General features: G+C 44.3%; 1 protein-coding gene across 3 annotated transcripts in view; it reads right to left on the bottom strand.

Moving 5' to 3' along the window:
• Nucleotides 1-430: 430 nt before the first annotated feature.
• The window catches only part of CDH5 (cadherin 5), a 32918-nt gene continuing 7811 nt past the window's right edge, over nucleotides 431-25537 (bottom strand). Inside the window, exons 1-12 of one of the 3 annotated variants that reach the window (XM_074551027.1) lie at nucleotides 20066-20210; nucleotides 14233-14434; nucleotides 11707-11995; nucleotides 11496-11612; nucleotides 10603-10767; nucleotides 10037-10224; nucleotides 7719-7972; nucleotides 7001-7143; nucleotides 6351-6475; nucleotides 4820-4928; nucleotides 3842-4087; nucleotides 431-3068 (exon numbers count right to left, since the gene is read on the bottom strand). In XM_074551027.1, the coding sequence (XP_074407128.1) occupies nucleotides 2563-3068; nucleotides 3842-4087; nucleotides 4820-4928; nucleotides 6351-6475; nucleotides 7001-7143; nucleotides 7719-7972; nucleotides 10037-10224; nucleotides 10603-10767; nucleotides 11496-11612; nucleotides 11707-11995; nucleotides 14233-14421 (2331 nt within the window). In that variant the 5' untranslated portion in view covers nucleotides 14422-14434; nucleotides 20066-20210 and the 3' untranslated portion in view covers nucleotides 431-2562. Of the gene's footprint in view, nucleotides 3069-3841; nucleotides 4088-4819; nucleotides 4929-6350; nucleotides 6476-7000; nucleotides 7144-7718; nucleotides 7973-10036; nucleotides 10225-10602; nucleotides 10768-11495; nucleotides 11613-11706; nucleotides 11996-14232; nucleotides 14435-20065; nucleotides 20211-25537 lie in introns of those variants that run through there. The other 2 variants (XM_005495378.4, XM_026798153.2) reach the window with 2 other exon arrangements.

The following is a 25537-nucleotide window of genomic DNA, read 5'->3' as shown; positions in this document are numbered from 1 at the left end:
GGCTCTGTTCAGGTTCAGGCTTTGTTCAGGTTCTGTACAGGTTCAGGTTCTGCACAGGTTCTGTTCAGGTTCTGCACAGGTTCAGGCTCTGCCCAGGTTCTGCCCAGGTTCAGGTTCTGTTCAGGTTCTGCACAGGTTCTGTTCAGGTTCTGCCCAGGTTCTGCCCAGGTTCAGGTTCTGCACAGGTTCTGTTCAGGTTCTACACAGGTTCTGCCCAGATTCTGTACAGGTTCAGGTTCTGCTCAGGTTCAGGTTCTGCACAGGTTCAGGTTCTGCCCAGGTTCTGCCCAGGTTCTGTTCAGGTTCTGTACAGTCTGGGGCTGCAGACAGGGAGAGGGCTGGGCTCCCTTGCAGGGCTTTCATGGCTGGGCTCACTGTGGCACAAAGCCTGATGTTTTCTGCTGAGTGAAACTCGTTAATGCACAGAACATCCAAACTTGAGATTGGCTTTATGTAGTAAAAAAACAACATTATACAGTACAGGAGTATAAAAAGAAACGGTCCAGTGCAAACATCATATACATTGGAAATGGATACAGTGTTCCTTAAAATAACTTTAAAAAAATCAGGCTTAAAAACAGCAATTCCAGGTAATAGAATCTGGCTGATACCTACCAAAGTTCTTGACTTACTGCACTAAATAATTTCCTAACTAACTTTACCTGCTGATAGCCAATACCACAGGTACTGACAAAATCCTTAAACTCTAAGTGTTATTAGTTAGCATTCTTTATAATACACAAATATGTGGAACCTCTAGAGCACATCCTGCTGGCTGGATTAAGCAAAACACAATGAGCCCATTCAAAATAAAACCAAGGCTGTCACCCCAAAATATACTTTTTAAAAACAAAGGCTAGGTTCTAAGGCTGATTTGCCCAATGGACAGAATTCTCCTCAGTTTTCCTTTAGTTCATATTTGAAAATTTGAGTGATTACATTGTTGATGTTGTAATAATGTCCAGCCAAGTATTGCACTGGACTTTTCACAGCAGTGAGGAACAGTGTGAGACCATTGTTGTGCATTGTTATTTCCTGCCCAGAAAACATTTTGGGGGAAGGGAGTGTGAATAGTATGAATTGGAGATGATGTGAACAAGTAAAAAGCAAATTTGCGAGGTTCCACTATACTTGTTTAAGAAAAATAAAAAAAAAAAGATTTAGTATTATTTGGTTAGCTACCAGATTTAAATAATCAAATCAACTAAACTAATGCATACAGCTCCAGCACAGACCCTGCTCAGTGGAGGATCTGTGTAGCAGGGCTCTGTTCCTGCTGCTGGAAGCCAGAGACAGGCCATGGTCCCAAGGGACCCGCTGTTCCCAAAAGGTGTTTGGGAAGTTTCCCTTCCAGCGTGGGAAGTTTCATTCTGGTCATTCTGTGGCTCTGCACAGGTGGGAATGCGAGCACAGTCCCTTTCCAGAGACTGCAGCTCCAAACCTGCCTTACGTTTGTGGTGCTTTTAAGCAGCCCAGTGTGTGGGTGTGTAGCATTCTGCTATGGGAGTCTACAGTATTTTCCTAGGTGGAAAAACTCCTTTTACAGTACCTGCTTAGAAAAAAAGCACAACAGTTTCACAGTAATGAGGCCCTTCTTTTTTTGTCCCTGAAAAAATGCTATTGCTTTAATAATGCTGAATGAACCCCCTATTCAACCTCTTAAGAAATCTGGAGAGACCTGTATTTCCATCTAGAGAGATTTAAAGTGTTGGAGTCTTGACATTCCCCTGATCTCCACATTTCCTGCCCTGCAGGACATGTTCCATTGAGTAACACTGAGATCCTATTTACAGAGAGAAAAAACAATTTTGCTGCTAGCTAGAGCAAATTCTAGCATGCCAGAAATGAAATTGTCATCAGGCTGTTAAAAATGACAGATGAAACCAGATTGTGTGTCTAAAAATCCTGTCTAATTTTATATTGAGTAACTCATAGATGTAGTAGAAGGCTATAAAGCAAAAATAATTAATAGAAGGGAAATAAGGAAAAAAATAATGCTTCTTTTTGAAAGTGATGGAATAATTTCTAATACTAAGTGATAGACCATATGTTCCTCCTCTCTTCTGCTGGGTGAGCATAAGTGTGGAATATCAATAAAGATGTTGCAAGAGGGGCAGGCAAAGCAGCCAGCTGGAGATCCAGGGGGGCTAAGCATCCATTCCCAATGGCACTGAGCCTCTCTCCCAATGGAGAGTGACCTTGATGCATGTTGGATGGAAACAGCAAAGGAGGAGAGGATTGAGGGAGAAACTGGGGACAAAACCTGGAGAAGTGGGGAAGAGGGGGCGAGGAAGGGAAGGACACACTTCCAGGTGTGTTCTGGAAGGCTTGAGCAGATCGGTGAGCAGGAATTTTGGGGCAAAAAATGAATGTTAGTGAGGACAGTAGTGCTGGGGGAAGTTAATAAAGGTGATCTCTGTGTGTCTTTTCAACCCTGCTGCAGGTTTTTTCCATGCCTGTTTGAAATCCTTGAGGGAAGAGCTGTGAGTTCCTCTTTGGCCACTGGCAGTCTCTTGGTGTCAGTCTGTAGCGGGAGGGAGAAAACTCATGGCTAGTTTGAGCTTAATACACAAAATCTTCGCTTGGTTCTGATCCATAGAGCTCAGCTAACATCTTGAACCTGGGTCCCCAGTCATTGAGAAAGTCATAGTCAATGTCTGAGTCTGAGGAGCCCGAGCCCAGGGAGCTGAGCGACTCCGCGATGGACTCGGCGCCTTCGTAGCCGTAGATGTGCAGGGTGTCATAGGGCAGCAGATCCCTGTCGTTGTCAGCCTCATCCTTCTTCACCTCAATCATCATCTCCATGCCCCCAGCTGCAGGGGGGATGTTCCCAGGAGGTTTCTGGACCTGAGCATAGGGAGAGGGAGCGGGCTCTGCCTGGAGGCCGTTCTTGCGCACGGAGTTGAGCACGGACACGTCGTAACTGGTGGTGTCCATCTCGCCGCCACCCTCCTCGTCGTAGGTCACCAGCTGCTCGTGGATCTCTGCCACGCTCCTCCCCAGCCCACTCAGGTCCTTCTTGTGCCTCCTTCTCAGCAGGATCAGCAACACAATCACTGCAAAGGAAACTTAGATGAGCGCGTGTGAATAGACAAGTAAGGCACTAAGACAAATTGCATTTAAGACATGTAATGTAGTCTGAAGTTTTGGGGGCGTTTTTTGAGTGTTTTTTAACATATATTTATTCTAAAAATTTCTATTTAAGGATTTGTTGAAGGAGTTCAATCTGGACAGAGATCGTCAGACTTGTACTTGTGATTCCAGCTCTGACTCTTGAGCTGGAATCACAAGTACAAGTGCATGGTGCCACAAGGTCATTGAATAAACTTAATGAATTAATGATTGAACTCTTAATGCCAAGCATCAGATGCTGCTTATGTGGTACTTGTAAAACAGGCCAGCTCTCAGGCAAGGAAAAGGTGCTCAGCCTTCTCTGATAGATTTCAAATACAGCAAACAGGTACTGGTCTGCTGATTTGTTACAAATGTATTTATGTTCGCTGTGCTGCTTCAAGGGTTTCCAGACTAGTTCCTGCCATAGGAACCAGGAATCCTGTTGTTATTGCTCCAGCCCAAATTTCCTGTTTTATAGCTGTGTATGAGGCTGGTACCAGTAAATCAAGTATATTATACATGTGTGCAATAGCCTGTCTAGAGGAGTGAGCAGCTTTGCAGCTGAAGTTGCTCTAACAGGCCAGAGAGGAAGAGCACATGAGATGAATCAAATAGGTACAGCATTTCTGGCATCGTGACCATTTTACAGTGTAGATCTCAGCTAAAGAAAGAACAAAACATCCTCACACTGTGCTACAGAGAGCATTCCAAAAAGCCAGATACTCACCAATGATTGTGAAGATGCAGACAAAAATTGCCACCAGTGCTTGTATGCTGACGCCAACCTGCTTTGCCCTCTCCTCACAGAAGGTGAAGTTGCCTTTCTCGTTGCACTTGCAGACACTGATGAGCAGGGTGTTTGTGCTGGTGAGGTCAGGGTCACCATTGTCTGAGATGAGCACAGGCAGGTAGTGGAATTTGGCAAGTTCCCGGTTGAACTGCCCGTATTTGACAGTGATGTTAGCTGTGTTGTCTGGAAGAAGCAAGGACATCCCATTAGGTGATAATTTCCACCAGAATAAGGACATCCCATTAGCTGATAATCTCTACCAGAAGTAAGGACATCCCGTTAGGTGATAATCTCCACCAGATTGTCCTCACAGATTCCCAGTCAGCCTCTTCCCCTTAGCCAGTGCCAGCCCTTTGGGAACCCAGTGAAACTTTGGTGTCACAGAGATCTTTTCATGAAAAATCTTTTCTTTAGGATTTTTCCTCCTGAGAAGCATCAGGAACAAAATGAAAACAATGGTTATCTGCTGCTGTGGAATGCAACAGGTGCATCTGTGATTGGTCTCATGTGGTTGTTTCTGATTAATGGCCAATCACAGTCAGCTGGCTCGGACTCTGTCTGAGACAGAAGCTTTGTTATCATTCTTGCTGATTCTATTCTTAGCTAGCCTTCTAATGAAACCTTTTCTTCTATTCTTTTAGTATAGTTTTAATGTAATATATATTATAAAATAATAAATCAAGCCTTCTGAAACATGGAGTCAACATTCCTGTCTCTTCCCTCATCCAAGAACCCCTGTGACCAACGTCACACTTTGGTTTCATCAAACATAGTTTTTTCAGTGTGTTGAGCCTTTACAAATAAAGAGTTTCTTATCTCAGCTAGCCCAGCCACAGGTCAGTGCTGCAGCCTTTGTTCCCTGAGCCCTGGGGTCCTGCCCTGGCAGCTGAGGAGGGCATTGCAGGGATACTCTACCGTAGTTCTCAATCAGGGAGAAGTTGCTGTCTTCTGTGGCCAGTGAGTATCTGAAGAAGCCTCTGGGAGATGTTTCATCCTTGTCAACAGCTGAAATCCTGACAATCACCTGCAAGGATGGAAGAGGTCACAGTTTTCAGTGTACATTGCCTCCAGGGATAAAGCATGTGGGGTGTTTGAGCTGGGCTCTGTGTCCTGTGTAACCCTTCAGTTTCAGGGCAGGACACAGACACCTCAGGATACTTCTCTTCAAGTTTTTTCAGTTTCAGTTTTTTCTTTGTGGATATTCAAAAAGACCGGTTTTGCCTCTTCAAATTTTGTGCAATGAAAGCATGAAAAAAGCCTCATTTTTAAAGACATATGGCTTGTTGAAGTGTCTAAGATGGTGTCTTCTGAAGTCCTCAGCCTACTCTGAGGTTTGGCTGTCATTCCTGGAATGCCTTTGAGACTGTCATGCCTGAAGGACATGCTTGGGTTTTGAAATCTTCAACCTGATGTACATTAGATGTATAAAATACAAAAAATGTGCCTGGTTATATCCCAAAGGTATTTTATAAATTAAACTAAAGGTGAAATTAATACCTTGTGTGTTCTATCAGATAGTTCAGGCAGTGACAAAGTGTCCTGGTTCTGGCCAGGAAAGAACTAACATTTTTCCAGTAGCTGGGAGGGGCAGAGTGGTTATTCTTGAGCACCTCATGTCATTTCTGGGAGAGCAAAGGGACTCTCTTCCTGGACAAGGGGTTCCTTCTGTCTGAGCAGGTGTAGTGGAGGGAGTGGTGGGATAATGCTGGTGCTGAGGCAGAAATATATATATAAAATATATATATATATATTAAAAAATGTATATATATATTTCTGTTATTTATATTGTTGCTATTACTGTTCATTTTCTTATCTCACTGCTGTTTCCAGTAAATTGTTCTGATCTCAGCCCATGATCTTTCCCTTTGTTCCTCCAGTTCTCCTCTCCATCCTAAATACACTAAACTGGGGAGTACCTCCCCTAAACATTGACTCAAAGTGTCTTAATCAAACAAATATTACAGTATGGGCTGAACACTTGTGTCTGAGGCCAAACATATAAACCCAAAATACCAACACTCTGCCATGTAGTAACAATTTGGATGTGCAGATCTGTGCACTCTGTGACTACAGGATAATGTTCCACATAGCAATGTTTCTGTTACTATTTTGAAATGGTTTCCTCCTCAGTATCACATTCAGGCATCTGTGTGATAGAACTGAGCTGCTGATTCCTGCTGTGCAAAGCTTGACTGCCCTTCATGGCTCAGCTGTCAATACACAGATGTGAGAGCCTGGGGGAAGAGGAGCAGTGCAGCCCATGTGTGCAAGCAGATAAAAGTCAATATTCCAGCAGTGCAGTATCCTTAAGAGCTATTCCTGATGTTTTGGAAATCAGTGAAATAATCGGGTGTTTTCGTATGGAAACTGAGACTCACTTGTATTAAAAGACATCTTTTATTTGAGCAGTAATTCAGGTTTCAGGGCAATGCTTTCCCTGTCTCACCTTCCCAGGTGCAGCATTTTCACACACTCGGGGTTCCTCAGGAGACACCAGCTCTGGAGCATTGTCATTGACATCATCCACGATGACATGGACGTGGGCATGGGACTCTCTGTCGGACAGGCGGCCTGGAACGACAGCAGGGCACAGCCTGGAGCCCCCAGCCCACACCTCCTGCCCCCTCTGTGCCTCACACATGAGGAACATTTCCCAGCTCCATCATAACCGAAATTTCCCCTCTGAGATTTAGATATTTTCCTAAAACCTCTCGTAGAGGTTAAATCATCAAGGATTTTTCAGGAGTGAAATGACAGTAGATTATGGCTTTCCTGATTCTTCCCCCTGCATGCTGATGGACTGAGCATTGTTCTCTGGCACAGAACATGTCTATATGGTGAAATATCAAACCCAGCTGGGACTGGCCTGCCCCCCTCCCTGGAGCTGAGCAAAGCCAGGGGTCAAACCTTTAAACCATCTCTGACCTATTTGTAGGGACTTCTTTGATTGGGAAGATGATGGTGCAAGCCTTGGAGCACTCCTTTCATTCCTAGCTCACCAGGGACAGCCTGTCAGGTTGTGCCTTTCCTTTTTGACAGCCCTGCTGGAAAGGTGTACCCGGGTTTCTTTCAAACTGGGAAATGGGTGGCACTCACCATCTTCAAGGATCTCCACAGCTGCCACAGTGATGTTGTATGAGGAGCTGAATTCTCTGTCCAGAGGCTTGGGAAGTTGAATAACTCCGCTGTTGGATACCCTGACGTAGTCTCCATTGGGATTTGCTCTACGCTGAATATATCTGGATTTTGTTTAAAACAAGATATGTCAATGCACGGATGGTAATGCTGTGTTTCATTTCATTTCTTCTCAGAGGAAGGTCAGAGGCTTCTTGTGTGACAAATTGCATTAATATCTTGACCAGGAGGGCTGAGAATATTGCCCTAAAACTATGCAAGCTGTGAGGGTGAAATACATCTGTGGGAAGAGTTTCCATATTTTGGTACTTGGCTCTTTCAGAAGTCTATTTTCTTCTCTAAACACATGATTGAGAGAGCTCTTACAATAAAAAAAAGCCAATAAATTATAATAATGTAAAAATATCCAAGTTTATATTTTTTCCCTAAATGTGCAAATGTTTTATCAGTAAGTCCATGTGGTAATGACATGGGTAGATGAAATTTATGTTCAGCTTTCGGTGAGCATATATATCCATGGCTGCAGTGCTGGAAAAATTAAATTGGATTATCTTTTGTTTTGTTTGGCAGGCAGATTCTAAAAAAATAGGGCCAAAGTCTGGGTTCTTTGTCAAATTCTTGGTGCTATTGATGGATCCTGCACTTTCAAACAGGTTTGCTAAAGCAGGCTTTGTCTCACCTGATTTTCCGTTTAGCTGCGTCGGGGTCCTCAGCGTGAACGGAGCCGAGAGTTTTCACCTCTGCGTGGTTTTCCCTCACCTTGAACTCGTAGGGGAGCCTCCTGAACACGGGGGGCTCGTCCACGTCTGTGACCTCGATGACGACGCTGGCGATGCTGCGGGGATTGCCGGGCTTGAAGTGCCGCAGGTTCACCGTGGGGTCTGTGGCCTCGATGCTGAACCTGTACTCTGACACTGCCTCGAAGTCCAGGGGCTAGAAACAAAGAGACAGATACAGATATTCTTTTATTGGTGATGCCTAAGCAGACTTTCCACTGGCTTTCTGTGATTTAAGATCTGTGCTTTCATTCATGTTTGGCAATGTTACCAAATTTCATCTTGGCTGGACCCATGGGAGAGCATTTCCCAGCTGAACTTCTCTATCATAGCGTGGCTCAAGGTACCTCTGCTGTGGGACAGATTCATCCAGTAGTTTAAGTTCGGCAAAATAATGTTCTTTTGGGTTAAATAATTGTGTTTTTATAATGCTGTAACTACCAAAACTCGGTGAGCTCCTGCCCCCCAAAGGCTGGGGAAGAGATTCTCCTCTTGGCTATGCTTTGTGTTCTGAAGGCACTCAAGGCAGCCTGCAGATCTGCACGGGCTGACAGCTGGGGCATTCAGTGAGAAATTACATCCTCTTCCCTGTTTTTCCAGTTGCCTGAGACTAAAAAGGAATCACACAATGGGAGGAAGGCCAGGAGCTCAGGCAGTAAGAAACGATCCTTTCAAAGTTTCCTTTGTTCTACCACCTGAGATTCTAAAGCACTGAGATCCACAGCAGTTATGGTGACTCTTGTTTTCCTTTTTGGGCAGACATTGCAAGGGGAAATGATGGGACTTATCCAGCAGCTGACATTTTATCTCCCATGGCTGTGTATTTAAAATTATGACGTGTGCACAGCCAAAATCACACTGAAAACAAGGTAAGGTTTGCCCAGTGTGTGCTGGAGGAAAATCTGGTTCCAAATCGCTCAGGGAGGGTGTGTGGGGTCTGTGAGTGCTCCTCCCATGGGCAGGCGCTGCATTCCCCAGCTCCTGGGAAGGAGAGCTGCTCATACCCAGTGTGACCACAGCCAGGATTTCACTGCCAGTCTTGAAATCCTTGGTATTGCTTTTCCTGAAAGTTTTCTCTTCTTAATGACATTTCTAGTCTTAGCAGTTACAGGGAGGCATTTGGAAAGGGAAAACACATTCCTGTCAATCTGAGGACTACAGGAGCTGATTTATAGTCCTTTCTCCTCTTTTTTTTTAAACAGCAAGTCAATGAAATCAATGAAGTCTGGGTTTGGCAATGCTCTGCAGCAGTCCCTTGGTACAAATCATGTGGGTTTGAGAATTAAAAAAAAAAACAAAGAACAGACCCTAATAAGGGCTTTGGAGAGTCTTAAAGACTTAAAAAATTAGTGGGGAAGTGTTGGGAATTTAGCTGCTAGAAAATGGAAAAGTACAAAACCATGGCTAATTCCAAGTCCTGCACCTATGTAGATAGTGTGTCCTTGGGCCTAGCTGTGGTAGGATAACAAACAGTGAAAGAGACATGAGAAAAGAGAGATGTAACCCCTAAGGAATGAGGAAGAGTTCATGGCATAGTTTAACCAATAGATTGCTTAGCTTACAGAATATTCATAAGCTTATTACTCACTGTATAAGTGTCTGATGCTCTCTTCAATAAACGGAATTTGCTTATCACTCATATTGAGTGTCTGAGTCTCCCCTCACCGACAAATGGCTCATCCCCGGCAAAGGCCTCATTTTCTGCGACAGGGAAGCTCTTAAGAAAAAAAAAGCTTTTTCCTCACCCTGAGGAAAGCAAGGGAGCTGTGGCTAAGATTGGAGCAAATGCCAAACCGCAAAGAGACTTTAGAAAGGAGTTCAGGTGGATTTGTTCACATTTTCTGCTTTGGTTTCAGGTGGGCTTCACAAGGGAAGAATTCTTTGACTTGGACACTTGATCCAACTCTTAAATCACTGTCTCTTTGAAGTATCCAACCACTTGAAGTTTGAGAGGAACCCAAAGCACCTAACCTGAATATCTGACACAGCCCCCACTGCCCTCTGCAGTAATTCTGGAGTTTTTCAGGTCTGGAGGTTGAAAAGGACCAGAAATCACCAGCTCTTCTCCTCCCAGGGCTCAGAGAGCTCCTGTTCAGGATCAATATATTTCATGCTGACTTTCATGTGTCTCCTTTTTTTCCTGCTGCTAGTCCTAAACCAAAAATATCACTTGTTACACATGGAAAACCACAATAACCATCTTTGTTATGGGGAAAAGTACCTTCTTTGGCCTAATGATTCCTTCATTTGTGTATGGGTTTGCTACAATGTCAAAGGTGTCCCTGAACTCTCCTTGGATAAAGCTGTATCTTGTATTTCTGTGCTGTGGTTCGTCAATATCTTCTACTTTGACTCTGCCAACTTCTCCTCCTACTGAAACGTTTTCAGGAACTTTAAAGTGAAATGATGCTGTTAAAAAAAAAAAAAGAAAAATACATAAGGAGTGTGTACATGGAAGTTAGGACTCAGTTAAAACTGTTCTTACTTGACAGATGCACATAAAAGTATTTCATTGAGAATTTAGCACTGTGTATCTCTAAGACATGTGAAAGCATAAATAATACCCCAAATTGTCAGGATCTTTAGCAAAGGGATGAAATTAATACTGATTTTTGTTTTCAGTTCCAGGTGAAAAACTGGCTCTGGCTGAAACACAGAAGAGCTTCTGAAGACGTGAAGTCCTTTTGGGCGTTTTTAAGGAAAGCTGAGCTGTGCAGGCCTGTGAGCTGGGCTGGCTGTGCTGTGGCAGCCCCTGGCTGCAGGGGGCTCAAGGCTGGGGGCACTCACAGAGTTTGAACTCGGGGGAGTTGTCGTTGATGTCGGACAGGGCGATGATCACCGTGGCTGTGCTGGAATCCCCAGAGAAACCCGGAGCATCTTTGGCTTGGACGACAATCTCGTACGTGGCCTTGGTCTCTCTGTCCAAATTAGGCTCTTTTGTATAAATCACACCTGTGAAAAAACAATATTGGATGCAATTAGATTTTGCAGCATGCCCAACATCTCTTCAATTTTTTGGAGATGTTCGTGGCAAATTTTGGTGGCAAATTTGGTGGCAAATTTTTATCTTTTTTTTTTATCTCCACACATTCAGCTTTAAATACCGATCTTACAGTGGTACTTTTCAAGAAATGTTAGAAATTTTTCTTCCAGATGGAATATTTAGGAGAGCTTGTGCAGAACATTCCTTTTAATGGATCTTTAACCTCTTTACCTGCTTTCTTTGCTCTAGCAAACTAGTGTGGTAAGACATACTGACATTGGTTTTAAAACTGGGCAAAATTTAAGCTAGAAAGTTTAGGAAAGTAAATGATTATTGATTACTGAATGCTGCTTCGGAATTTGTGTATTCCCTTTTCATGTTCGGTCACTGGAACAGTACCTGTGCTAAACTGAAAATATAAACTCAGCTCCTGGTTAATCTTTCCAAAGGTGGGAAAAAAATGATCTTTTGTCTCCTCATTGTGTTCATGGCAGCTGATATCCTGGTTTTATGAGTTCATTTATAGATGCAGACAGTGGCATTGTGGAGTGTGAATGAAAAACGTTTTAAATCATGTTTAAAATTATATTTTTGAATAATTATTCCTCTTTTCCAGAATGAAAAAACCTTAAAACTGTGTTTTCTTCAAAGGGCAGGGTATGGACAAAGCGTAAGGACATTTGTGTGTCTGACTTACCAGAGTCATCAATGGTGAAATATTCCCCTCCTCTGGTGACTTCGTAGGTCACGGTGGCATGACCGGACACTGTGGGGTCATCAGCGTCCACAGCTGTCACCTTGGTGACTGAGGTCCCTACAGAAGGGTTTTCAAGGTGCATATGAATTAATATAAGCGGTGCTTTTCAAGGCCAGCCGTGAGGGAGGCGGGTGCTGGAGGGAGGACTCACCCACAGGTGACATTTCTGGCACGGAGCCGTTGAACACCTTGTGCACGAACACGGGGGCGTTGTCGTTGATGTCGTACACCTTGATGATGAACCTGGAGGGGCGCTCCAGGGACCTGTTGTTCGTCCTGTCGATGATGAGGGCCGTCAGCTCGTACTCGGCCTTCTTCTCCCTGTCCAGCCTCTCGAAGGCGTACACGTCCCCGCTGGTCTCCTCCACCTTGAAGATGGTGTTGGCGAACTCGCCCTCGATGATGTACTTGGCGTTTTTGTTCCTCACGCTGGACGTGATCTGGGGGCAAAGTGATGTTCAGGGGGATAAGGTGGGGCCTGGCAGCTGGGTCTGTCCTGCGGGATTCACACAGCCAGGGATTCCTCACCCCACTGGGAACCCTCAGGGCTGGTGCTGTCACTGAGCAGCACCACAGCAGAGCTGGGCTCCTGGGATGACACTTGCACCCACACTGAAACTGCCTTGCTTATACAAACAAAGCTTTTTTAAAATCATACCTCATATTTCCTAAAGGTTTAAGTTGTTCATGCAGCCAACACATACAAATAATTAACTGCATTATGTCTGAAATAACATGAGACACCTTCAGTCTGAGTTACTTTTGTTTGCAGCTTTCTGGACCTGCCATGGGTTTTTGCTCAGTTTCACAGGATTACAGGATGAAATCTGTCTTCACAGCTCCTGACATTATTCAGCATTAGCCTCTGTTCCTTAGCATTTAGCAGGATTCCTGCCACAGCTGACAGCTTTCTTGTGCTCAGTCACACACAATCCCTTAATAGGCAGTTTTTAGGCTCATGGTATGACAGGAAGGTTACATTTCTACCCCATAGATTTTAAAATTTAAGCTTATATGCTGTGAAAAAGGGATGTGAGGAGAGGAATGAGCATTAATCAGTTTTAAAATATAATTTAATCCAATTCTAAATGCTTTTGCACACTAGTTGATTTGCGGATAACATAATGATACTTCCCTTTCTATATCCTCACACATACAGGGATACTCCTAGAAGATTTAAACCCCAATTTTCCATGCACTCTATCAGTATTCTTATTTCAGCCAGCTAATTATCAAGGATTGCTGGGTTTTAACAAGTATTTCCATCCTTTTCTTACTGATGTTATCATAAATGTCACCTGTTGGGTGTTCAGGATTTGATTTATCCTGTAGTTGTCATTTACTGTTGAGCATTGTTTAAATTTCCGTTTTCTCATTTGAAATGTGCCATTAATATTTCCACCCCTCATTCCTTAATCATGCTTCGGGCAGCTGGGACTGCTGGAGAGCAGCTCACAGCTCTGGAGATGCCCCATGAGAGAGAACCCCACCCTTGTCTCAAAGATGGGATGGTCTGTGCCTTCTTTCTCTATTTCTGTGTACCTATTCAGTGTAAAAAGCAGAAACCTCTCAGAATGCCTTTTCTGATGCTGAGGACAAAAGGGAAGCACTGAGTGGTGCAAGGTAAAATCCAGATGTGTCAGCACACTCCAGATGTGTCAGCACACTCCTGCAGCTGTCCCTCAGCCCTGCCTCGCTGCTGCTGGGGCCTTTCCTTGAAGGGTTAACCAAGGGCTCAGTGCTGGAGGAGCCTTCAGGAGATTGTGCTGCTGGAACACCCAGAGCTGGACAGAGAGAATCCCTCTTGTTTAGGACAGCTCCAGCAACAGAAGCTGCTCCTCAGTGTGGGGCTGAGTTGAAATGAGGCAGAGATGCCCTGTGGGAGCCGAGAGGGCCCTGTGGCTCTGTGCTTTCTCTGTGGTGCTGTTTTGGCAGCCCAGAGCAGCCAGCAGGGCCTGGTGGGCTCTGCTGGGCCAGCCCAGAGAGATTTGGGTGCTGTACAGGGCAGGGGATGCTCAGCTGCATTCGCCTGCAGTGCCCTGTGCATCCCTTTGAGAGGCTGCACTGGGAGAACTTCCCTGGCCATGGCCAGTGCATGATTGGCTTTTATATGCCCTACCCTGAGGAAAAGGAGTTTGCAACCAGTTAGTTTGCTCATTAGTATTTTTAAAAATTCTTTGCTTTCGCTTTGTGCAACAATGTCTTTGATTGTGTAACAGTATTTCGAAACATAGCACTCGTGCTTTTGAGTACAAGCTGAAAGATGTAAACTGTAGTTTTTTTATTTGCTGATTTTTATTTTTACTTGCTGATCTCTGAGAATCACCTGCTGATTCTGAAAGAATCTTGTGCTGACAGAAAAATCCTGACATACATCAGTTACCAGACTTCCTTCCCAACCATGCACCTGCAGGTAATGGGGCTGTTCCTGCATTTGGAACCTCCAGGGCTGCTATTCCCTTACATTTACTTGTATTCTTCAAAGAAATTAAAATCCCTATGACACTGTTCTTCATTTACTCTTTGCCCACATTCTGAAGATTTTAACATGTCAATATGTAGGTATTAAGTCCCATTTCTATTTCCTTTTCATTTCTCCTGCCTAGACTGCAAACAAATACTCTTTTCAAGATCCTCATTTGCTGTTTTTAGTCATTGCTGACAGGTTGCTGCTTACCTTGCCAACGTGGTGTGGCAGAGGTGTATCAAGCTCTTCTTGGATGTGCAATTGGTTCCATATCCAGTCTCTCTTCTGGCGTTTGTGGCTGACATCATTTGAGCAAAGGTTTTGGGTTGATTTCTGACCTCTTCCATCAGCCAATGCTGGGGCCAAGAACAACGAGAAAAGTAGAATAAGGTGGCTCATCTTCTTCTGTAGCCTAGAAAGTAATATAGAAATGCAAAAATATAAATAACAACAGAATCAGATTCAGTAGAGGGAGCACACATGGAAGTGTTCATTTGCCTCAGCATCAAAATTTGAAGGCTTCTTCCTTCTATGAAATAGCTGGATGAAAACTGTAAAAAACCAACACAAAGTATTTCAATTCAATAAAAAGTGAGCTTTGAATGCTGGTGTAAGGGCCAGCATCCCCCTGAGTGGCTGTAATTTCTCTGAGAGCACATTCCGGGCTGAGATCCCCGTTGTGCCCAGGGCCAGCCCAGCCTGGCACCACAGCTGAGCTCCACTGGAAATGGAATGCTCAGGCCTGACAAACCCAAATGCAGTGTTTTGACATGCCCCAACACAAAATATGCTGTAGTCAATATCTTGCTATGGAAAAGATTGATTTAGAATAAAATGCTTGGGGTTTTTTTTTGGTGGAAAATATTACTAGTGTGAAATTTTCAATCAATTCCAAGTACAATACAGCAAATTATCTTTCTTTAAGGGCTCATCTATTGATTCAACTCCTTGTCTTCTGAAGCTTTTGGAGACTCACATAAAGTTCCTTTATCCCCTATTCCCAGACTTTAACATATGCAATATGATAATTTGTGAAATGATTTTTAGGTGAAATCATATTTTTGCATCCTGTGTTAATATTAGCAAACTTTAGGCCTGACTTTCAAATCAGAGAAGTTATTCTAATGTTATCAAAGCTGATTCATTTTCTTCCTAAATTTCCCATTCCCAATATAAAGGACTGTCAGGGAACTTTAACACTCAAGTAATCAGACTTTAAATTGCACATAAATGACTTTCCATTAGCTTTTAGGAGCTGTCAGCATGCACATCAAAAATAAACCCACTAATTGTGATGAGAAGTTGACATCACACAGGCTGCTGGATGCGAGATTAAATTAATATTTTCATCAGGAAGGTGCTGACACGTTTCCAAAATTACTCTTTGGTAACCAGGCAATCAGTGTTATCCCATGGCGCAGCATCAATGTCAGTAAAAAGGATTTTATTTACCATGAAATGTTTCTCTGCTGTGCTGTTCTCTCTCTCACATTGTTGTACATAACCTGAGGAATGTTCCTAATTGAGGCTGGGTAGGAAGTGAAGAAGGTGCTTTGAATTTGCTTTTTGGTAGATAAGCTGTGTTTGATACAGTTTTCTGGATTCAAACAAAGCCTTTTGATTTAGTTAGTTTTTTTTTCTCTTCAATGCCCTTAGCTTGACTTTGAATACTTTTAGAAACAATGAGTATAATTTAGTTGTTTTTCTATACTTTATTCATGTAGATGGACATTTTACAACTGGAAACTGGAAGGCAGCGATATGATTCTGCTGTGATTGCATTCAAGTCTGACTTTTATCAATAAAACTACAAAACACAATAACCAAAGGAAGCCATTGGTAAATGCCAACCGGCACAGGCTGTGATTTGGCCCAAGAGCAGGCTGAAGTGTTTAAAGAGCCTTTTTCTCTGGTTCTTGTGCTGAGTGGAGCTCTCCTGTGGGCCTGAGCTGCTGCCTGGGAGTTTTAAAACAGAAAGTGCTGACCGAATCTATTTACATGAATGTGCATTTCAGCTGAAATGTAGCTGCCCCTTCCACTCAGCATGTCCATCTTTGTGTTTGTAGATTTTAAAGAGGCTTCAATTCCTTTAATTCCTGATTAATTGATTCCTTGTTCATATTTGTCCAACCTCCCTGGGTAGTGGATTGTTCCTTTGGCAGCAGTTTGGAGATCTTGGCTGCCCTCTGGCGCTGCAGCCCAAACACAGACTGAGGTGGGAGAGCCTCTTGCACAAACTCATCTCTGCTTCCCCTTTGGCAACTTTCAAGCTGCTCATTTTGGGAAAATGGGAGTGTACTCTGGAGCTCTTTGCTTGCTCTTCTCCGGGGACAAGAGCAAACTCCACGGGAGTGACTTGACCTGTAGGACAGGCTGACCCTGAGGACACCTTCCCCAGGACAGGCTGACCCTGAGGACTCGTTCCCCATGTGAGAGTCTGTCTGAATTTTCCCTCATCTACCTCACGATCATCCTTGGGAGACCACTGAAGAGAAGAACCCCCTGTCTAGAATAACTGGCTCTGAAGGAGAAAAGTCACATGCCAAGGGCTCTGAGACCTGAGAGCATTGTTAAGTTATTTGTTTTCACAGGAGTGTTTGCTGTATGCTAAGAAGGGGGCACCATGCCCCGTTTGCAACAATAGCAGCTCTGGAAGCTGTCCCACCTCTCGGCCTGGCTGGACTTCTCCTGAGTTTCAGGTGGTCTTCCACAGAGGACCCTCACCTGTTTTACAACCACCGTGACAGACTGAGATGTGAGAAGCCTCTCCATCAAGGACTGAGACATGAAAAGGCCGCTCTCCTCCTTCCAAGGACTGAGACATGAAACCCCTATGTGAAAAGGCCCTTCTGCCCCTTCCAAGGACTGGGACTGAAACCCCCAGCCCGGGGGAGGTGTGCGGGGGAGGCAAGCTGACCGAAGCGAGATGTTTGCCTGCAGGTTGTGACCACTGGAGCAAGAAAACAATGGCTCTCATTTACTGCTGAGAACATGGACTACCTCTTACATCTGTTCCCTATTGTATCTGTTTCCCCCCCTCACAGTTTTCAGTAATAAAAACCTCTGAGTTAGCTAGAGCCTTTGAGATCTCCCCAGCGTAGCAGGCGGACCCTCGGCTGGACTGCACCAAAGGACTTCGTCTCTGCGTTGGTAGCTATATCCCCTCCCTTTCTCTCTCTTCTCTCTCTCTTTCTCTATCTTTTTCTCTCCCTTAATCCCTCTATCGCATTTTTCTATGGTTATTTCAATAAAACTGCATTTGTTTTGATTATCACTGCAAATCCCCTTGTACCGTGTTGGTTTTTGCACTCTGAGATCACTCCTACGAACCATCAGGTCATCTGTCCACTGGGACTGATCCTGACACCCCAGGGCAGGCTGACCCCGAGGACACTTACCCCAGGACAGGCTGACCCTGAAGACACTCTCCCCAGGGCTCCATGCCCATTTTCCTCATGGCAGCCCTTGCTGCTGTCCCTCGGTCCCTCACCATGCCCAGGAGTGCCCTTCCCTGGCAGCACACCCAGAGCAGGCCCTGTGGGCAGTACTGCCATGGGGCTCACTCCTGTGGGAAGGGCACTTTTCCCCCTGGGTGCCAGCTCCTGACAAGCTGTGCTAAATGCTCTTCTCTGGCCATGACATCTTTCTTTCCCAGCCAGAGTGCAGAGGCAGCAGCAGAACGGGACATTGCCATGCCTGAGCATAACCATGGAGCCAGGAGTGAGAACATTTCTGAGGGACAACAGGGGTTGTTAAGAGGTAGGATCAGCTTTCCCTTTTTCCTGTGGGGATCAGCTTTCCCTTTCTTCAGTGTCTGCTGGGCAGCCAGCACTGAGGGATGGGATCAGGTGCATCCCTGGAAGCAAGGACCCCCATTTCCAGCCTGGTGGGGATGCAGGTGGATCTCTGGGATGCTGACAGAGTCCCTGCCCTGCTCTGCCCCACACAGCCCCCTTATCCCTCTGTCCTGGCTCATCAGCCCAACAGCTCCAGCTTCTTTTAGTCTAATCAGGCCCCATAAATATTCCTGAAAGTTAGCAGGGACTAACCACAGTTAGTGGTTTATTCAAGCAGCTGAGTTCCTTGCTGTGCTCTTAAATTTTCTCCCAGCAAATGATGGGCTCTCCCACCCATATTATTCATTTTATGTGTTGAATTATTTTAGCAAATAACTCTTGGTCTGCAGGGTACTATCGACAGTTAACTGAGAAATTCTGGTATTCAAAGTGATTTGTGTGACACATGACTCATAGAGTGCAGTTTCTTCTCCCAGACTGGGAGTAATTATTAAAAAATGTTGGGTGGAGATACAGACAATACTGTTCTAATTAAAAGTTTGCATTTTACAGGTTGTTTTGGCAAGTAATCAACTGTAAAGTTGATGAACAGCTGATATAAATACAGTCTCCACATAATGAAACCACATTGGATGAAATATGAATATTTGCATGTGTGGGGTTTTTTTTCTGCTACTTCCCTCCCACCTCCAACTCTAAAAGTGTGTATTAATCCTTATGCAAGGTTAGTAGTTTAGCTGGAAAAGAAATTTATTCTATGCTTGTATGTTAAAGAAAAGTTAAATCAGTCTTCTGTACAGAGATTTTAGGACATGAGGGATAGTTGCCTCTGAAATTATTTATTTTCCTGGTCAATCATACTAAAACCTTATGCTTATCTTTGAGGATTTTTCAGCATCCAAAAAACCCCAAATGGATAAGGTAGAGTGGTGATAATGAACATTCCGAGAGAGAAATTTGCTAAAAGTGGCACAAGATATACGAATACACAAGAAATCCAACACATTTTAAAAGAGTCATGTCTGTGTTGTTGAGATAATTTGCATTACTGATTGCGAGAAAGGCTGGAAACAGAAGTTTATTTTCTCTTACTGGAATCTGAATGATTTAGATTCTTAGTGGAATCCGAATGATTCAGATTCTTACTGGAATCCGAATGATTCCAGTAAAAATCTAAATGATTCATCTAAATGAAAATATAAACCCCCATACAAAAAAAATTAGTCTTTCTTGGAGCAAACGGCACTGAAAAATTATTTTTCAGATGGAAAGAATGTACTTTGATACAGTATCTAAACACCTCCAAAATTGCTGTGCTCAATGAAACCACGGCAGATACAGAGAGCAGAACCTGGCCTGGCCTCAGGGAGCAGAATGACTGAACAGCCTGGCCATATAAAATCCATTTCAACTTTAATTTCTCATCTATAGGATGGGTAAGACTAAAAGTAAATATGTGACTGCAGCAAGACCTAAGGAACAGAAAGTTAGCACACACATAAATTATCTTTTTCCTTGGCAGTGCTGTAGTTTTGTGAGCAGGCAGAACATTATTGAAAGAAAACAATTTAGCAATTCTTACTGCAGCCTTTCAGGGGCCACAGAGGGCTGTGCAAACCTGGGCTGATAAAGCTCCTGTGTCTCTGACAGCCCTGCAGGCAGATAAAAACCATGCGCTGTTCCAGAGGGGGCACTGGGGCACAGAGCACTGAGATGTGTCTGTGGGGTCCTGCCAGGGACCAGAGTGACAACACCCTCAGGTTCTGCTGTCCCTCAGCTCAGAACTGCTGCCCATGGCTGTGCCAGCTCCAGGGGAGCACCAGGACAGGTCCCCAGCTCTGTCCTCTGCTGTGTCCCCACTGTGTCCCAGTTCTGTCCCCACTGTGTCCCCGCTGTGTCCTAGCTGTGTCCCCATTGTCCCCACTGTCCCCACTGTGTCCCTACTGTGTCCCCTCTGAGTCCCAGCTGTGCCCCCACTGTGTCCCCATTGTGTCCTCGCTATGTCCCCACTGTGCCCCCACTGTCCCCCCACTGTGTCCCCACTGTGTCTCCCACTGTGTCCCAGCTGCGTCCCCATTGTTCCCACTGTCCCCACTGTCCCCACTGTGTCCCAGCTGTGTCCCAACTGTGTCCCGACTGTGTCTCAGCTGTGTCCCCACTGTGTCCCAGCTGTGTCCCAACTGTGTCCTGACTGTGTCCCAGCTGTGTCCCCACGGTGTCCCCCCGTCACCCCCCTGTGTTGTTACCTCTGCTCCTGTTCCTCTCTGTGCTGCTGCTGTTGGGGCTCCCGTGGGACAGGGGCTGAGGGCACCCAGTGACAGCAGGAACTGGGAAGGTCCTCAAACCCAGTGACCCAAGAACAGCTGCCTAAGGAAATCGTGCAGTTTTGACAGTTTTGACTCAGAGGAATCTTTTTTTGTTGTAGTTGTTTTTTTTTTTTTTTTTTTTAATTAGTTTGCATTTTCGGTCGTTCCGTATGTTGGGGCAGAACTTGGTGCCTCTGTGTCTGTCACGTGTCCCAGCAAGGCACAGCAGTGCTCTTTCCTGGGAACCCTCTGCTGCTTGTTCCTTTCCAGGTTCCTGAGCTGATTTCAGCAGCCTCGTGCCTCAATACCTGGGGCTGAGTTCTGATTGTCCTAGTGTCCATTCTGTGCATGTGAGAAGCGATTTCCACTGATGACTGAACAGTCTGGAGCGCAAATATCTGCCTGAAAACTGATTGGAAAAATGACATTTTCTACTTGGGATGTACCTCTGAATGAACAGACACTTGAGCAATATCTTAAGCAAACTTGCTTCTTTAAAAATATCAGTGTAGTGAGAGCACTCATGCTGCATTTGGTGCTGCTCAGTTCTTGGTGTTGATGCTGCAGCAGGGTATAAAGCACAGGTGAGGACATAATTCAGCACTTCTCCTTTGGGCTCCTCATATTTTTTTTTCCAGGGAAAAGGAGAATTAATTCTAATCTGAAATGGCTTTGTGATTTGAGCTTAAGTTTCTGGTAGGCTTGGGAGAAATTTGTTAATAATTGTTTTTCCCTGTCTGTTCACCTCACCAGGAAGTTTCTCCTCGATGATGCAGAATACAACTTCACCTTAATGGGTGGATGGAGTCCTCAACTAAGACAGATTTCTCTTTTGGAAATGAAGAAACTTGACTATAAAAGACCTGTAAATTCTTGCTTTGTATACCTTGAATGTTTATTGCCTTGGAGCCAAATTGTGCTCCAAGTCTTTCTGTTATCTCAAATACAGAACTGGGAAGAAAATGAGGGAGGCAGGACCCAGTTTGGTGGGTTTTTTCAATTTTTCCTTATTTTTATCTTCTTTTTCTTTTCTTTTTCTTTTCAAAGAAGCAAAGCCACTCTCCAAGTCAGTGAGTGACAACCTGAGCCCTAAAGATGGGTGAGCAGCAAAAATGGAGCAAAAATGGACCCAGGAGCCCTCCCAGAGATCCTGACAGCCCTGCCTGCATTTCAGTGAGTGCCCTGCTGGTTCACAGTGCTGCAGTGAATCCTGAGAGGGGGCAGAGTGAGAGCTGAGGATCAGAAATGGATGGTCCAGGAAGATTTTGGTTGTGAACAGAAAGAGTGAGGAAGGAAGATCCCTTTTGTTCCTTGCTGACAAATCTGACTGAGTTGGGAGGGTCCTGTCAGACAGTGAAGCACCAAGGCCCAAAGTCTCAAAGGTGCAAGGATTTTTAACCTCTGCTGCTTTCTCTCAATTTCTAGCTAGCTTTCTCTTAATATGCATTTTCTTAAAATTAAAACTTCCATTAAAAACCTTCAAAAGCATATTTGCAGTTTGGGGGGTGCTGTCTGTGCTCCTGTATGATTTGTATCTGATAAAGAATGGATACAATTATTTATTGAATGTGTTTTTCTGGTGTAGGTCCAGATTCAATTTCCTGTTCACAAACACACATTTGCTTGGCTTAGATCTTGATTTCCTTTACATAACACCTGCACCGCTCAGAATCAGCTCTGAAATTGGCTTCTGTTAGATTTCAAGAAAACCTCAAAGAATCTCTGTTCCTGGGGATATTTGGGAGAGATGGGCTGATGGATTGTGCCTGCTTGTCCTGCATTGTTTTGGTACCTGTATCCTTTTCTGGATAGTGTTAATTTAAATATGTCTGGGGATCTGAAACTCTTCTGTTTGTGGAAATGAATCCCTTACATGATCTAATAAAAGAAGACCTGGAGAATCTGTACAAAATTGTGCAACTTCCACATAGGTCAAGAAAGTCTAGGACTTATTTTTATGTGTCATGTCAAAAATCTTACCCAGGAAAATGAGCCACCCCAGTGGGGCTGCTCCTCCAGGTCACGTGCACAAGCTTGGATTCCTATTCTAATTTTTAATCAAATAATTTTCCTGTCAATCTGTACTAATCTGGCTTTTATCTGAGTTCCTTTTTTGTAAATCTGGTAATTGAGAAGCAAATTAAATATATGTTAATGTTTCAGTTACTGGAATGTTCATGGACATTAAGGAAGGACTATTTTTGGATTGGATAAATTCATAATTCTTGAATGGCTTCTGTTGTTGACCAGTGCACTCTTGAACTGAGGGTTGTTTGCTGTGGATGACAGATGTGATGGAGGTAGAACAATGCTTTGGAGTCACTAAAATGAGCAGTGACAGTACAGTCTGCCCATTTTGTATGGGCATTTTTTTACCATTTTTTGCCATTGTTTAGTTCATTACAAATGTCAGTCCAAACTATAACAAGGGATAAAATGTGCTTAAGCACAGTGCCCAGTATAAACACAGCTGCTGAAATATTTGTGATTAAATTATTAAAGCAATTTTTAGATTTTGTTTCATAGCAAGTAAAAATATCATCATAACCAGAAAATTTTGGCTTTCCCTCAGTTGTTGACAGCATTAATCCCATGGAGTTTCAGGTCCCAACCCACTCTGCTGTAGCTTTTTACAGCCTCTGGTGCCCGGGGGCAGGTTTGTGAGGGCTGAGTGAGAGCAGGGGTGTTCTGGTGTTAGGGAATGGGCTCAAACCGACAGGCAGAGTTTGGGGCTTGGCACAGACTATTCTCGCCTCACCATCACTGTCACTCACATTCTGTGCTCTCTGCTTTAGAGCATTCCATTTATCACAGTCAGAAATCCCACAATACCTATGACTGCTACGATTTATTTACTTGGCAGATGTTGCAGGGGTGAAACAAACAATCAAATGACAGAAAATTTGCTCTTGGCCACATGTCTTGTGGTGACAGTTGTCAAGTGCTTTTGAAGCAGAGCCATGGTGGGGGTTAACTCTGGGTTGAGTGCAGCCCTCCTGCTCTGAAGGGAGCTGATAAGATGGGTGGGATCACCCGGCACGTATAGTTTGGAACTGCAGACATTTCCCCCTCTGAATTCCTCATCCAAGATAAAGAGGAAGATACCTCCCATCTGGATTAATTATTGATAAAGGCAGATGTTGAAAATAGTGATGAAGTACCAGTGTTGCAGACAGGCAAAGAACTGATTCCCTTCCTTGCATCCAAGAGCAGATTCCAGGGATGCTCAGGAGTGCTCCCCTGGGCAGGGACTCTCAGTGACATTTTTGCCTGGCTGTAGATCCAGCTTTTTCCCTTGCTTCCTCTGAGCCAATTTCCTCTTGCTCATCCCAAACTGAGGTGGCTCAGTGGGACAGAGAGGTGCAGGAGTCTCCCTGAGCCCCCTGATCCCCAGCACCCCACTCTGATGCTGTTTGATTTTGGGGGAGCAGCAGCACAAGAGAATCCTCCAAAAATTATTTGCTCATTCCAGCGCAGAAATGGTATAGTTTGGGCATCTTGGAGGTGTTTGTGATCACTGAAAATATTTCTGCAGCCTCTCTGAGCAGCTTTGTTCCCTACATTAATGGTGTGCACCTTTCAGAATGGCTCTGCTTTGTTGCTTCCCTGCTCAGCTCAGCTCTACAGAGCTTGGCTGGAGCTGCCACTGGGTGTTCCAGAGTTTGGCCAAGCTGAAAGAACACAAGGTACAAATAAGAATAGTGTATTGAAAAGCTTTCTCCATTTCCCCTCTGCTTCCACATAAATCCTGAATATCAGAGAGGCCTCCTAGCAGAGATCTCCAGCTGAACCTCCTCATTAAGGAAAAGTCCCTCTCCTTTGAGGAACCACTTGCAATAAATATGATGTTTTAAAAGTACAATGTAGCTGTGTTTACAGCAGGTAAGATTTTTTCCCCCATGCTTTTCTTCAACAAAAGCTCAGGAGTAGAAGTAGCTGTGTGGCCCAGGAGCATCGTGCCCAGGTGCCCATAACTGATATTTACTGCCCCAACCTGCAGCAGAAAACCCTGCCCAGCTGCCTGGGTGTGCTCATTCGTTTGTCCAGAGTGTTCTCTGGGGCAGCTGAATGCATCAGTATTTCCTCTGAAAAATAACCTTGTGGCAGATAAAGAAAGCATGCACATATACATAAATCTCTTGTTTTCTGTCTGGGCAAGAGGCTGAAAAAGCAGGGTGTGTCTGGGTAGATTTTGTTTAGTGTTCTGTATTTTTCTCCCTTTTTAGAATGTCTCATTCAAATGTCAGTTCATTCTTCTCAATTTCCTGCCCTTATCCAGCAGATCCAGCAGATTGTAGACCAGGCTTAATTAACTTTAAGACCTTTTATGTCCATCCCTATAGTTACAGTCCTTTCCTGGAACACTTCCATTGTATTATCTCCATGTGTTATGAGATGATGCAAATGATATTTTTACTGCTCTTGTGAATTTACAATGAGTCTTCCAATAGTTTTAGTTACAGCTTAGCTCTTGTCAGGAAAACTCCATCTTTAAATCAAAATAAAACTAGGGCAGCAAATTTCCTCTTTAATGTGCTGATAGGGGAAAGCTGGAGAGCCTGAAAACGCAGGCCCCAGACCCAGGGAAGCTTAAAGAGATGAGGAAAGCTGTGGTAAGTTGTGTGACTCTCTTCTGTGTGGATCTGTTTCTATTTGGGAGTGGCTGTGATTTAACAGAGATTTTCCTTAAGCTGAGGTGGAACTTTTCAGAGGCTGTGTAATGGAACATTTATTTCTGCCACAGCTCATGTTCTAATCACAGCCACTGGAAAGCCCTTCTGGGGTGAATAAACCCTTTCTCTGCATCTGAAGAAGCTGCAGGTCAGTCCAGATTTGGCAGGTGATGCAGCTCATCACTTCACAGCAGGGAAATGAGAAAATATATTCCACAGAGAAATGTGTCCCTTCCTTCCTGTTTGGGACTGCAGTCATGTCCAAGTGCAGCTCAGTAATTCAGTATTTGTTCTAATCCCAATCTTTTACCAAAGCTGCTGCTGGCAGCTCCAGGGTACAAAGCAGAGGTGAGATGGTGCTGCAGAGGATGGAGCTTTGTGATAGTTCTGCCCCTCTGGAATTCACATTTCTCTCTTTGTAAAATGGACCCACAGCAAAAAGCATTCCAGCTCTCCTGCTCTGCCCTCCCTTGTTCATTTGTGTGCTGGGTGAGTGTCTGGAGTGCCCTGACCATCTGAGTGACACTAAAATGTGCCATCATTGTTTATGCTTTAATGAGAGCCTAAACCCCTACATTACCAGCACTGAGCAAACAGCCAATACACACAAATCCATTGCAGCTTTGGGCTCCTAGGGGAGGCGTTGAAAACTCTGAAACATTATTATTAATATTGATTGCTTTGCCTAATCCTGACATAGAATCACAGAATTGTTAAAGTTGGAAAAGGCCTTTAAGCT

This window comes from Zonotrichia albicollis, chromosome 13 (genome assembly GCF_047830755.1).
Source record: "Zonotrichia albicollis isolate bZonAlb1 chromosome 13, bZonAlb1.hap1, whole genome shotgun sequence".
In the NCBI taxonomy this organism is placed as follows: Eukaryota; Metazoa; Chordata; class Aves; order Passeriformes; family Passerellidae; genus Zonotrichia; species Zonotrichia albicollis.
The sequence above is the reverse complement of the archived record's forward strand: the minus strand, read 5'-3'. Positions and strand labels throughout refer to the sequence as shown.